Source organism: Prionailurus viverrinus, chromosome F1 (genome assembly GCF_022837055.1).
Source record: "Prionailurus viverrinus isolate Anna chromosome F1, UM_Priviv_1.0, whole genome shotgun sequence".
In the NCBI taxonomy this organism is placed as follows: Eukaryota; Metazoa; Chordata; class Mammalia; order Carnivora; family Felidae; genus Prionailurus; species Prionailurus viverrinus.
The window spans coordinates 41056557-41070895 of record NC_062577.1 but is presented as its reverse complement, the minus strand read 5'-3'; the positions used below and the strand labels follow the sequence as shown (position 1 = coordinate 41070895).

At 42.0% G+C, this 14339-nt stretch overlaps 1 protein-coding gene across 4 annotated transcripts in view; it reads left to right on the top strand.

Moving 5' to 3' along the window:
* The window catches only part of RBBP5 (RB binding protein 5, histone lysine methyltransferase complex subunit), a 36226-nt gene that overhangs the window by 12928 nt on the left and 8959 nt on the right, over positions 1–14339 (top strand). For 3 of the 4 annotated variants that reach the window (XM_047839659.1, XM_047839657.1, XM_047839658.1), the window contains exons 4-12: positions 7238–7378; positions 8173–8335; positions 9869–9978; positions 11011–11130; positions 11219–11372; positions 11469–11540; positions 12158–12275; positions 12904–12973; positions 13347–13576. In XM_047839659.1, coding sequence (XP_047695615.1) covers positions 7238–7378; positions 8173–8335; positions 9869–9978; positions 11011–11130; positions 11219–11372; positions 11469–11540; positions 12158–12275; positions 12904–12973; positions 13347–13576 — 1178 coding nt within the window. Of the gene's footprint in view, positions 1–504; positions 971–7237; positions 7379–8172; positions 8336–9868; positions 9979–11010; positions 11131–11218; positions 11373–11468; positions 11541–12157; positions 12276–12903; positions 12974–13346; positions 13577–14339 lie in introns of those variants that run through there. The other variant, XM_047839660.1, reaches the window with a different exon arrangement.

Below are 14339 nucleotides of genomic sequence, written 5' to 3'. Positions count from 1 at the left end.
AGGGGCAGAGAGAGAGAATCCCAATCGGGCTCCATGCTGTCACTGCAGAGCCTGATGCAGTACTTGAACTCAAGAGCCGTGAGATCCTGACCTGAACTGAAACCGAGTCAAGACACTCAACTGACTGAGCCACCTGGGCGCCCCCAATTCACTGGTTTTGTATATATTCACGGAATTGTGCAGCCTCATCCCAATCTTAGCACTCCTACCTGTTAAAAAATATACATACATTTTTATTGTAAAATAATATATAATCATGTAGAACATTACGGAAAATATAGCAAAACAGAAAGAATTAGTGTCTCCCATAGTACTCTGTTACCCAAGTATTACTACTGTAAAGATTTTAGTATGTTTCTATATATAGTTTTTTTTTTAAGTATATTTATTTTGAGAGAGAGAGTGTGTGTGTGCACGAGTTGGGGAGGGGCAGAAAGAGCAGGAAAGAGAGAGAATCCCTAGCAGGTTCTGCGTGGTCAGCGCAGAGCCTGATGCGGGGCTTGAACCCACGAACCAGGAGATCACTACCTGAGCCAAAATCAAGGGTCAGATGCTCAAGCGACTGAGCCACCCAGGAACCCCACTATATATGGTTTTTAGAGAACAGAATTTGTAATTGTAATGTATTCTATTTTATATTTTGCTTTTTTCCTCCCTAACCCTGTCCAGACAATTTCCTGCTTACATAGCCTCTAAACACTTTTTTTATGGCTATATATGTTCTCATGGATGAGCTGTAATTTATTTAACAATTCTTTGGTTCTCTGCTACATGTTTAGTGAATGTCTTTGTGCATAAACTTTTTCACTTATATATTCATTCATTCAGCAAACACTGAACATGAATTACGTACCACGTGCAAGTACTGAAGCTTTATGGGTCCTATACAAGAACTGTATTTGAGATTTAGTGGAGGCAAAGGAGGAAATGACCCACGTACTGAGAACAATGGTCAGGAAAAGCTTCCTAGGTGAGATAATTTCTAACTTCAAACCTGTAAGATAAGTAGGTGTTTGCCAGTTGTAGTCCAAGCAGAGGACGCTGCACAGGCACAGGTACATCAGCTTCAGACAAGCACAGGACGATGGGGAGCTGTAGGTAGTTCAGGATGGCTGGATTGTGGTGCGGGGGATGGGGTACGGCAAGAGCCAGTAAACAGATCCCCAAAGAGGACTCTGTGTGCCATACTGTGAGTTTGAACTTCACCTTGTAGGTAACCGTGAAGTCATTAAGATATTGTAGGAAAGAAAACGGCACGATGAGCTTTTTATTTAAAAAAAAAAAAAAAATCTCTAAAAAAAATTAAAATGAATTTAAAAACCTCTATAAAAAAGCACGTGGAGGGGCACCTGGGTGGCTCAGTCGGCTAAGCGTCCGACTTCAGCTCAGGTCATGATCTCGCGATCCATGAGTTTGAGCCCCGTGTCGGGCTCTGTGCTGTGTCTCCCTCTCTCTCTGACCCTCCCCCGTTCATGCTCTGTCTCTGTCTCAAAAATAAATAAACGTTAAAAAAAATTAAAAAAAAAAAAAAAAGCACATGGAAAGGGATGCCTGGGTGGCTTGGTTGATTAAGTGTCTGGCTCTTGATTTCAGCTCAGGTCATGATCTCGTGGTTCATGACTTCGAGCCCCGCATTGGGCCCTGCGCTGACAGTGCGGAGCCTACTTGGGATTCTGTCTCCCTCTCCCTCTGTCCCTCCCCTGCTGGCTCTGTCTTTCTCAAAATAAATAAAAACAAGGTTAAAAAAAAAAAAAGAATAAAATAGCCCGTGGAAAAGAGATTGAAGGGGACAGAGAATGAAGATAAGCAAAGCCCAGGGATCCAGGCTAGAGATGATGAGCACGGTTGTGGTAGGACCGGAGCTGAGTGCTGCCGATGGAGAATGGACAGAAATAAGAGTCCTAGTCCTTAGCAGACAACGGAGAATGAGGGAAGTGGGAGATTAAAAGGATCCTCAGATTTCTGGCTTGGATGAAGATATTCATGGGGGGGGGGGGAGGGGGACGGTAGTTTGACATCATGGTTGCGTGTCTCCTATTATTTTATTGCAAATAACTTGTTTTATGAGTACCTTCCTGTGAGATGGTAAGTGCTGTGATTTATGAACCTTGTCTGCCATTTTACTGCTATGTTCCCAGCTTCCGGTTGTTCCCCCCTCCCCCCCCCAGCTTCCGATTTTGTACCTCCTTGTAGAATTTGGAATTGTAGAATATATTGTTGTTGGTTTTTTTTTTTTTTTTTTTAATGGGAGACCCTCTTTTAGGTTTCACTTGTTTATAGTTTAATTTTAAATTAAAGATTTTTAGTTAATGATTAATTTTAAATTAATTTTAAAAATTGGATCCCCCTCTAATTTAACAGAAATACAAGGTTGCAGTGGGGGGAAAAAGGATATTATAATACAAAAGGGTTTAAAGAAAAAATGGAAGAACTGGCACTCAGTTCTGTAGTCAGATTGTGCTACAAGGCTCACAAGAGCAACAATAAAAGCTGTCCCTTGTTTCTCCCCACGCCAGCCCACTCTGTGCTTTCATTTTTTTGTCTATTTCTTCTGATACTTATCTTCATATTTCTAATTAACATGTATCTTTGTCTTGGTTTGTTAATTTCAGAAATTATCCAGGGACATGCTGTTACAGTATTTGCAAGTTTAGCTCACTCTCTTACCCTTCACTGAAATGGGGTGGATCGCTGGTTTTTTTGTTAGGAACCCTCAACAAAAGAGCGTCTTCAAACCTCTTCTTTTTTTATGTTCACGTTCTCTGAAAGGTCCTCTGCTTGTCTTTCTGAGGGGTTAGACTGCAGGTGTTCTAGAGCTGGTGGGAGAGAGTCCTTTTGTATGCAGACTTGCTCTTGATCCCTTTATATTCAGTTCCTTATTTTACCCCAGCCTTCCCTGTCCCCTTCAGTCCCAGGTCTGGGAATACATTCATCTTGTCTCTGACACAAATAATTGTTAATGGTTTTTGAGCACTCGTCATGTGCTAGTCATTGAGCTAAGAACTGTATATATACTGATCTTAATTCTGTCAACAGTCTTCTGCCAGGTAGATAATATTGCTCCCGTGTTATAGGCGAGGAAATTGAAGCTGAGAGGGTGTAGAACTTGACTAAGATCACACAGCGAGAATGTGTAATGTGTAGGCTTCAGGTTAAGTCTGACTGTTGAACCTGCGTTCTTAACCACAGAGGTATATTGCCTGCTAAGTTCCTCGGTAGCAGCCTCTCTTCTTTGCAAAATTTGGAGAAATACTGGTTTGGGGTTTCTTTGTCCCTTCTGTTTTTCTTTTTTGTTGTTTAAATTTTACTTATTTATATATGTACGTATGTATGTCCCTTCTGTTTTTCATTTGTTCCCCCCACCCCCCGCCGCCACCTTCCTGTGGGTTTCTTGAACATTTTTTAGAATTCCACTTTATCTGCAGTAGTCCCCCTTACCTGTGGTTTCCCTTTACGTGGTTTCAGTTACCTGTGGTCAACCGCAGTTAGGAAGCAGATGATTCTTCCTGACATACTGTCAGGAGGGGAGTAGCAACCTAATGCTTCATCACAGCGCCTACATCGTTTTCACTTCCCGCCCTCACACAGGCGTTTTATCATCTCAGATCATCACAAGAAGAGTGGGTAGAGTACATTAAGAGATTTCAAGAGGGAGAGACCACATTCACGTACTTTCCATTACAGTATATTGTTAAGATGGTTCTATTTTATTATTAGTTATTGTTAATCTCTTACTGTGCCTAATTTATAAATCAGACTTTATCATGGGTGTGTGTGTATAGGAAAGCACAGTATACGTGGCATTCAATACTGTTAATGGTTTCAGGCATCCATTGCAGGGTCTTTGTATCTGCCATGGAAAAGAGGGAACCGCTGTAGGGGTGCCTGGGCGGCTCAGTTGGTTAAGCGTCTGACTTCGGCTCAGGTCACGATCTTATGGTTTATGAGTTCAAGCCCCTCATTGGAATCTGTGCTGACAGTGTGGAGCCTGCTTGTGATTCTCTGTCTCTCTCCGCTGCTCCCCTGCTCTTGCTCTCCTCTTTCTCTCTCAAAAATGAATGGATAAACTTTATTAAAAAATAAAAAAGTGGGAACTGCTGCAGGATATTTGTGTAACCTGAGTGGATACTAGGTATTAAGTTGTGTACGCCTGATTTATCACCATCCACTGGCTGTTGACATCTTCCCAGTTGAAGTGAAGTGTCGAAACCTTACCTCTGTTTACCCTCTTTCATGTATGATTGTTATAAATATTTCCTCTGTATGCTTTGAGACCCACATAAGACAGTGTTACAATTTTTGTCGCAAATATCAAAGCTAAAGAGAAAAAAATGGATGTTATAAACCTATATTTTTACTCTCTTCATTGTTCTTTTTCCCTCATGATCGAGGATTCCTTCTTTTACCATTTCCTTTCCATTTAGAGAACTTCCTTGAATCATCCTTTTAGGGTAGATCTTCTGGTGACAAATGTTTTGATTCCCTCTTTGTTCCTGAGGGATATTTTTGCTGGTAATAGAATCTGGGTTGGCAGTATTTTTCTTCCAGCACTTGGAAAATGCATTCCTTCTACTTTTTTCCAGCGTTTCTGATGAGAAATCTTCTGTCATGTGAATTGTTCCCATAGGTAAAATGTCATTCCTCTCTTGCTGCTTTCAGGATTGTTTTTTCTTTGTCTTTAGGTTTCAGAAGTTTGTCTCTTTGTCTTGGAGTTGATTTCTTTGAGCTCACCCTGATTGATGTTTGTTTGCTCAGCTTCTTGAATCTGTAGGTTTTATATCTCCTGCCAAATTTGAGAAAATGTCAGCCATTCTTTCTTTTTTTTTAAATTTTTTTTTAACATTTATTCATTTTTTTGAGAGAGACAGAGTGAGAGCAGGGGAGGGACAGAGAGAGAGGGAGATGCAGAATCTGAAGCAGGCTTCAGGCTCTGAGCTGTCAGCACAGAACCTGATGTGGGGCTCAAATTCACGAACTGTGAGATCATGACCTGAGCCGAAGTCAGATGTTTAATCGACTGAGCCACCCAAGCGCCCCAGCCATTATTTCTTTAATACTTTGAAGCCCCCTTCTTTCTTCTCTTCTTTTAGAACTCTGATGGTGTGGATAGTAGATCTTTTAGTGTAGTTCCACAAATCCCTGAATCATTTTTTAGTCTCTATTTTCTCTAATTCAGATTGGCTAATTATTATTCTGTCTTTCAGTTAATGGATTATTTCCTCTTTTTTCTCCATTGGCTGCTGAACCCGTCTATTGGGTTTTTTATTTTAGTTGTGTGTTTCACTTCTAAAATTCCCATTTCAGAGGCACCTGTGTGGCTCAGTCACTTGAGTGTCCGACTTTGGTCAAGGTCATGAGCTCATGGTTCATGAGTACGAGCCCCACATCGAGCTCACTGCTGTCAGTACAGAGCCCACTTTGTATCCTCTGTCCTCCTCTCTCTGCCCCTCCCCTACTTGTGTGCATGTGTGTGTGTGTGCACGGGTGTGCGTTCGCTCTCTCTCAAAAACAAAGAATTTTTTTAAATTAAAAAAAAAAATAAACTTCCTATTTCAGCTCTTCTTCTCTATATCTTTTATTTCTTTGCTGAGACATTCTGGGGGTTTTTTTGTTTGTTTTAAGCATTTTCATAATGGCTTGTTACAACATATTTATGATGACTATTAAAATTCTTGTCAGATAATTGTAACATGTGCGTCTTCTCTGTGTTAGCATCTGTTGACTGTCTTTTGTCCTTCAAGTTGAGCTGTTTTTTGTTCTTGGGTTGATAGTGATTTTCATTTGAAACTTGAACATTTGGGGTATTGTGTTTTGAGATTGTAGAGGTTATTTAAATCTTGTGTTTTAGCTGGCCGCCTCTGACACTGTACCCGCAGAGAAGAGAGGGTGCCATCTTGTTAACTGCCAGATGGGTTAGAAGTCCAGGCTTCTCATCTGGCATCATTATGCTGGATGGGGTTGGAAGTTCAGCCTCTCCACTGGCCTCCTAGGCTGATTCCATCCTGGCTGGGAAGCATAGGAGTGTCTTGTTCCTCCTGTTCCCCATGTGACCTCCACTTACACTGCAGTGGGAATCCTCATGACAGTCTGGCGGCCCACTGAGCTTTATCTCACACCAACACAGTTAGTGGGGAAGGGTGCCTTGCTATACCCAGGCAAGAGTGGAGGTCTAGATTCTATTTAGACCTCGTTGACTGGGATGGAGGTGGGGCTGCAGTTTTTCGAATGGTGATTGCTGGGATAATTATTGCCTAAAACTTTTCTGTCTCTCTGGGCTGTCCTTTCCTGGTCCTTTGGCTCATGAAAGCACGCTCTTCTTGAGGCTTTATTTGTGTGATTCCATTGGTATTACTGGGTATTGGCTTCTCCATCACTCGGTCTGGGATATATAAGGCAAAATAAAATCCAGGGAACTTTCTGTTGTGGCATTCCTCATATCTTGTAGTCTCTAGCCAGTCTGTCTTTTCTCTTTCTCTGCCTTTCAGAGTCTTTTTGTTTGTTTTATATGTATTGTCCAGGGCGTTTAGCTATACTTAGCAGGATTCCTTTTTTAGTTATTTTAAATAACAGATACTTTTTTTTTTTTTAATTTTTTTAATTTTTTTTTTTAACGTTTATTTATTTTTGAGACAGAGAGAGACAGAGCATGAACGGGGGAGGGTCAGAGAGAGGGAGACACAGAATCTGAAATAGGCTCCAGGCTCTGAGCTGTCAGCACACAGCCCGATGCGGGGCTCGAACTCACGGACCGCAAGATCATGACCTGAGCCGAAGTCGGCCGCTTAACCGACTGAGCCACCCAGGCGCCCCAACAGATACTTATTTTTACTGTTTTGTTTACACTGTGATGGTGCTGTTTCTGAGACAACCTCAGAAAGCTCAGATACTCTGCCCTCCCCCAAGGGGGGAAAAATACTTGTTATGTCAACACTTAAGGGCTAGCAAATTGTAGACTCTTCTAAAATATTTGAGTCTTTTATTTCCTGGAGCCACTTGTAGTGTTATCTTGAGCTATTAAGAGCTTTTGTTACTACATATAAAGATGTCATGTAGACGTTCTTATTTATTGCTTAGTTGGGAAAGCTTGTTGTGGATTTGAGTGCATGTTAAAAAAGGAAATATTTTTGACCCCGGCAGCCAGGGTGGTGTGTGTGACTCTGCATTTTTATCCATGAGAGCGCTACAGTGTACTTTAACTTAGAATATGTGCTAAATTCTTTTTTTTTTCCCCCTCCAGCTGGAGTCGAGATGGTCATAAGCTCGTGAGTGCTTCTACTGATAACATAGTGTCACAGTGGGATGTCCTTTCAGGCGACTGTGACCAGAGGTTTCGGTTCCCTTCACCCATCTTAAAAGTCCAGTACCATCCACGAGATCAGTATGTTAATCTGCGCTGTTCTTTCCTGGGGCAGGGTCTGATTCTGTATGGACTAGCTCCAGGCTCATGACAATTTCAGTTTAAGGTTGTAGGAGGCAAAAGTACACATCTCTTCAAACCTTCTACATAAAATAATGTTTCTGTCTAGGTTGGCTCTCCTGAATAGATTTTAAGGAGAGTGAGTGCTCTATAATTAAAAACTGGCCAATATTAAGACGTTGGAAGCAGGCAGAGGTAGGAATAAGTATAATAACGGGTCCTTGACCTGGAGCTTTCCACGCCTCCCGTCCCTCCCTACCCCTGCCAATTATTTGAATTTCTTTTGGCGGAAATAGTTCAGTATTCCAACTACATTTAAGAAAAAGAGTTACCCACCATTCCATTACCCAAACATAACTGTTCATTTTTCTGGGTTCTCTATTAGTCAAGGTCTCTTTAAGTATAAAGCTTGTCATATCGTGCTTTATAGCTCACAAGGCACTTACGTGCGTATGAGATATACGTAAATGTGTCTTTTTACATGGTTTTAGTTTGTTAGTTACTTTGTTGCATACATATTTCTACTAGTTTGCTGCCACTTCATATTTAATTTTAATGATTACATCCTGTTGCTGTACTCAGTTGTTTTTGTTTCCCTGTTATTAGACACTTAGATTTTAGGCCTTTCCGCGTTTGAAATTTGCTTGGGCTGGGAGAGTTGATGAAGGTAGTGACAGGCATCAGGGAAAAGGGCAAGAGAATTAGCCTTCTGATACCAAAGCAACAGCCAATGTACTATTCATATTTTTAAACAGGAACAAGGTTCTCGTGTGTCCCATGAAATCTGCTCCTGTCATGTTGACCCTTTCAGATTCCAAGCATGTTGTTCTGCCGGTAGACGATGACTCCGATTTGAACGTGGTTGCATCTTTTGATAGGCGAGGGGAGTATATCTATACAGGAAATGCAAAAGGAAAGGTAAGCCTGGAAGTTAGCGAAATAAGCATCAGTCGTTCATATTTACTTGTTTTGCTTCCTTTGACGTTTCTTTTATCCCTGGACTACGCATGTCTCCTGCCGATGGCAAATGTAGCCTGTTTTCCTCTCATGCCTTCATAATAATTTCTGTTCTTTTGATTTAGCGTGGTGAGGGATTAATTCAGCCTTAGGAAGGGGTGGAAGGGCCTTTTGCTGGATGCTAGTAATGAGGGGCTGTTACTCAATTATAAAAGTTAAGAGTCATAGCATAAAGTAGAATACATCTGTTGAAAATGTTTTAATGCCTGGTTCTGTAAATCTTGTATAATTCAGGCCAGCTTAACGTATGGTTTTGTGGAGTAGAAGTCAGGTTTAGCTGGGCTTTCAGGTCCCTTTTAAAAGCTTAGAGTTTGTAGTTCCATTAGGAAACTTGATTTTTTTTTTTTTTTTTAATGTGTGTTTATTTTTGAGAGAGAGAGCGAGCACAGGAGGGGCAGAGAGAGGAAGAGAGAGAGAATCTCAAGCAGGCTCCACACTGTCAGCACAGAGCCCGTTGCGGGGCTCAGACTCATGAACCATGAGATCATGACCTGAGCTGAAGTCAAGAGCTGGACGCTTAACTGACTGAGCCACCCAAGTGCCCCTAGGCAGTGTGTGTGTGTGTGTGTGTGTGTGTGTGTGTGTGTGTGTGTGTGTGTGTGTGAGAGAGAGAGAGAGAGAGAGAGAGAGAGAGAGGGAGAGCGCGCGCGCGCGCGCGAGAGGGAGATCAATATTGGGACATATAGGCTAGTGTAATTTCATGACTGTCTTAGAACGTGGCCATTTTTGGAAACTGTGGTAAACTACACACAACATAAATTACAACGTAAAACTTACCATCTTAACCATTCTTAAGTGTACAGTTGAGTGATATTAAGGACATTCACGCTACTGTGTACCGATCATCACCATGTAGCTCCAGAGCCTTTTTCATCTTGCAGAACTGAAACGCCACTTGTTTACCAAGGACTTCTGTTCCTTGCTCCTTCTCCAGCCCCAGGCAGCCATCACCCTACTTTCTGTCCCTCTAGATTTGGCCACGCTAGGTACCTCCTGTAAGTGGACTCATACGGTATTTGTCTTTTTGTGTCTGGCTTATATCACTTAACCTGATGGCCTGAACTTATATCACTTAGCCTGATGGCCTGACGATTCCTTCATGCACAGCGCAGGCCAGAATTCCCCTCCTTCTCGTGGCTGAATACGGTTCCATCGTATATATGCACCACCTCTTGTGTCCCCACTCGTGTGTTGATGGATACTTTGGTTGCTTCCACCTTTTGACTATTGTGAATAACACTAAACATTCTATTTTAAGAAAAGGTTAGGACACGGTCCTTTATTCGAAGAATTAAAAGGCGGTACCCGTTAATCAGGTTCAATACACGAGAACAGAAATGTTTATATTTCTACCCAGCTTTAGAAATGGAAGCCAGATCTAATTACTCGAAGTTTCCAGAATACTTAACTTTCTTTTTTCCCTTTCAACTTTAGATTTTGGTCCTAAAAACAGATTCTCAGGATCTTGTTGCTTCCTTCAGAGTAACAACTGGAACAAGCAATACCACAGCTATTAAGTCAATAGAGTTTGCCCGGAAGGGGAGGTGAGACCTTGTCTTTTTAGGGACAGTTTTAAAAGTGAGTAGAATGCAAACATACATTGAGATTCACAGTTTTTGTGTATATTACGCGTACATTTTTAAGAAAGTTTACTTAACAAGTAATCAGACTGTCAGTATCTGGTTCTTAAGTCCATAAAATGTTCCGCATTGAACCAGCAGTCACTTCTTCCTTCTCTGGAGGTTGTCGGGCAGTCCTTTTACAGAAAAGATATCTGGGTGGTACGTGCTTAGACCTACAGTGTCTGGCACATGGTAAGCACTGGGCAAAGTCAGCTCTTCCTATAATCAGAATTGATGTCACAGAATTCACATAGTAATTGAACATACGTTCTATTTACATAAAGTCTGTTTACCTTTTTAATGTCAGGTGTTTTTCTGGTAAGTTTGGTTACCCAGCTAGAAGTAGGTAGGTCACAGAAACGACAAGAATCAGGTTGTCAGTGTCAGGAAGAGAGGTGACAGTCCTCCTGTTTTGTGTAGGACCATTCGTGTGTACTTTGAAGACATTGATGTTCAGTATTCTCTTGAATTAAGAAAAGGTTGGTGAAATCTGTAAGAAGGTAGTGAGATAACTTCTATGTTAGATTTCCAGCGTCACTATAGTAAAAATTTGAACATTTTAAGATGACAGATTTAGTTTATTAACTCATTAGGAAGAATACGTTATGTACAAAACAGGCCAGGAAAATGAAGTATTCACATACATCTATCAGTTGGTGAATTCAGCAAGCTGGTTTCAGTTTAGAGGTCTTGGATTTCAGTCAAACACTGAAGATTAGTTGGTGCATATAGGGTTCAGGGATACACGCAGAGTATACAACATATTTTCACTTCAAATTATATTTTGGTTTGGAAGGTGATAGGTAAATACATAAGTACTCTAGCCTATTACTGAGTCTCTTCTCAGTTTATTAGTTGTCTTATGGTACTGTTCTAAGTAATGGGTAGTAACGGAAAATGTTAACAGAAGCAGATTTCTGACCTCCGGTGTTGATATTTTTATCCTTTCTCTAGTTGCTTTTTAATTAACACAGCAGATCGGATAATCCGGGTTTATGATGGCCGAGAAATCTTAACTTGCGGAAGAGATGGAGAGCCCGAACCTATGCAGAAATTACAGGACTTGGTAAATAGGTACGTCTCACAACCTGGGAGACCACGGGATAGTTCATGACCTGGGCTCAGCTTCTGGTTCTCCTTGGGTACTTTCTTTGTCCTTCAGAACCCCGTGGAAGAAATGTTGTTTCTCTGGGGATGGAGAATACATAGTGGCCGGTTCAGCCCGGCAGCACGCCTTGTACATCTGGGAGAAGAGCATTGGCAACCTGGTGAAGATTCTCCATGGCACGAGAGGAGAGCTCCTCTTGGACGTAGCTGTGAGTAAAAGGAGAGGTTGCTGTCGTCACTGACGTGCAACACATCATCTCGGATCCATTCTTAGAGCCGATTTTTCTTTCCTTCCTTAAATTTAGTGGCATCCTGTTCGACCCATCATAGCATCCATTTCAAGTGGAGTGGTATCTATCTGGGCACAAAATCAAGTAGTAAGTCTTTTTCTGGTTTAATTGCTTTGAAGCTAGACACCCTTTCTTTATATCCAAGAACCTTACAGTTAGTAAGCTAAAAATGACCTGTTTAATTTCTTTTGCATGTGCTTCTTGTAACTTAATTAAATATAGATGCAGTTTTGCTTTATTTTGGTGGGAGAGATTTAGCCCAAAGCTGATTTACTAGCTCTGTTTTCAGAGAGAAAGCCTGTTGTATTTTTCTGTTACTCACCTGAGAGAGAGTTCTCTTTTGCTCTTCTTACTTTCAGCTCAGTTAGTTTCTGGTTTACTTCCCGGTTTTATTTTGAATACCTTTACTTTGTAATTCGCATACCCCTAAGAAAATGTTAACGTTTTACCTGATCATTTCATCCTAAGAAGATTAAAGATGACGGTTCTTATGGAAGAACTCTGGTTAATAAGAGAATGTTTAAGATCGAAATACCTTAAGATAATAAAACCTTACAGATACCTGATTTTTATTATCTGCCAGGTTTGATCTCCGAGTTCTGCGTCTCTTACATCCTCCGATCTTTCACTTATATCAGTAACGTGTAGCTCGTAGACTGCTGCTGTCTCATGTGGTTAAGTAGTGTATTTTGTCTGTGGCGTAGGAAAATTGGAGTGCATTTGCCCCAGACTTCAAGGAGTTGGATGAAAATGTAGAATATGAGGAAAGGGAATCAGAGTTTGATATTGAAGATGAAGATAAGAGTGAGCCTGAGCAGACGGGTAAGATTTCTTAACTGCAGTCTCTTTTTCTTTAAGCTCACGCAGTTTTTTGTTTTTTGTTTTTTTAATTTTTTTAAATGTTTTTATTTATTTTTGAGACAGAGAGAGAGCATGAGCAGGGTAGGGGCAGAGAGAGAGGGAGACACAGAATCCAAAGCAGGCTCCAGGCTCTGAGCTATCAACACAGAGCCCGACGCAGGGCTTGAACTCACGGGCTGTGAGATCATGACCTGAGCTGAAGTCGGATGCCCAACCGACTGAGCCACCCAAGCGCCCCAAGCTCACACAGTTTTGACAGTGTTTCAAGAGTCTTTCGGTGGTAGGCACTGACGGAGGGCTTCCATGGGCATTTTTCATTTTTCCTAGGGTTCCACAGCACTCCTACCATTTCTGTGTGTGCTTCCTGATTAATTGCACATGGTTAAATGAGGATTTACATGCGGCACCTAGCAGTGCTCGGCATAGGGGTGGAAATTCAGCATATGTTTGTTGAATGGTTAAGTATACTGAACTATTTGGTTTTCCTTCTTTGTTTCTCTGGAATTTTAGTGTATGGCTATCATTAGGCTGCAAGGAAAAAGCAGTTTTATACTTCTTCTCATACCTCCACTGTGTTTTTCTCCTGCAGGGGCTGATGCTGCAGAGGATGAGGAAGTGGATGTCACCAGTGTGGACCCTATTGCCGCCTTCTGTAGCAGGTGAGCCACCTCTGCACGTGAGACCTAGGGTGCTGCTGCTCCTGCTCCCCCTCCTCCTGGCTGTTCTGTCAGCCTTCGTTCGTTAGTTCAAAATGATAATGTCTTTGGTGTACAAGAAATCCCGTCCCTGTTCCCCTGATAGAGAATCTTAAGAAAAACTGAAATAATTCATTTATGCTGTTTTATTTTTACGACTGATTTTATTATCGGTATAGTCAGATGTCCCTTAACTCATCTTGGCTTTCTTAAAGTTCTAGATCCATACCTGTTGCTTATGGTTAATATAGGTGATTCTGCCCTAGAGGAAGGGTTCATGGTTTAAGCAACTGTCTCCTCTTTTTTCCAATCCCTTGGCTGATCCTGTTCCAAATAGTGATGAAGAGCTGGAAGATTCAAAGGCTCTATTATATTTACCCATTGCCCCTGAGGTAGAAGATCCGGAAGAAAATCCTTATGGCCCCCCACCGGATGCGGTCCAAACCTCCCTGATGGATGAAGGGGCTAGTTCAGAGAAGAAGAGGCAGTCTTCAGCAGATGGGTCCCAGCCACCTAAGAAGAAACCCAAAACAACCAATATAGAACTTCAAGGAGTACCCAATGATGGTAAGAGCTGCGTCTTGCCCCTGTTGCCGAACAGACATCACTGTTTCCTCTCCAGCGCAGTCTGGTCATTTCCTATTTGAGGGATTTTACCTTGAAGGAAATTTCCCATGAGTCTTTCTCTTTTCTTTCCTTTCTTTTTCTTTTTAATCGCGCCTTCCAGCTTGGTAATGATCTCATCTTCTTTTGCTTCTGTTTTAAATCAGAGAAATTATGCCTTCTAGTACTTGGCCTAAGTGACAGCTTTCCATCTCCTGACATCTGGCTCAGAGTGCTTCATTACACCATTCTTCTTTTTCCCTGTGGAGTGGGGTCACTAGGTGGTAAAGTACTAGTCAGGCCTGGATAATCTTTGCATTCTTCCTGCCTACCTTTGCAGTCGGGACTCCGGAAGCCTTTATCATCGCCTCTTGGGATAGGACGGGGGATAGGTTGGACGGTGCGTGCGTGTGTTTACTCCCGAATGCCATCCGTTCTCTTCTAGCTGAGCACACACGAGTGACTTGTGCAGCCGTGCGTCTCCCTAGGGTGGAGTATGCCTGCTTGCTCCAGGCAGTGTGGTGTTTGTTGATCACTGCTGAGTTGTGCATCAACTCTGCAAGTTGTTTCACTGTTTCTGCTTTACAAAGGAGAAACTTTAGGCTTTGAGAGGTCAAGGGGCTTGCCCAAGGTCTCGGGCAGTGGCGTAGTCAGTATCGTTGCCCTGGTCTGTCTGGTTCCAAAGTCCAATTCCCCTTCTGCTCTCACGTGCCGGTGTGCCCGTGTG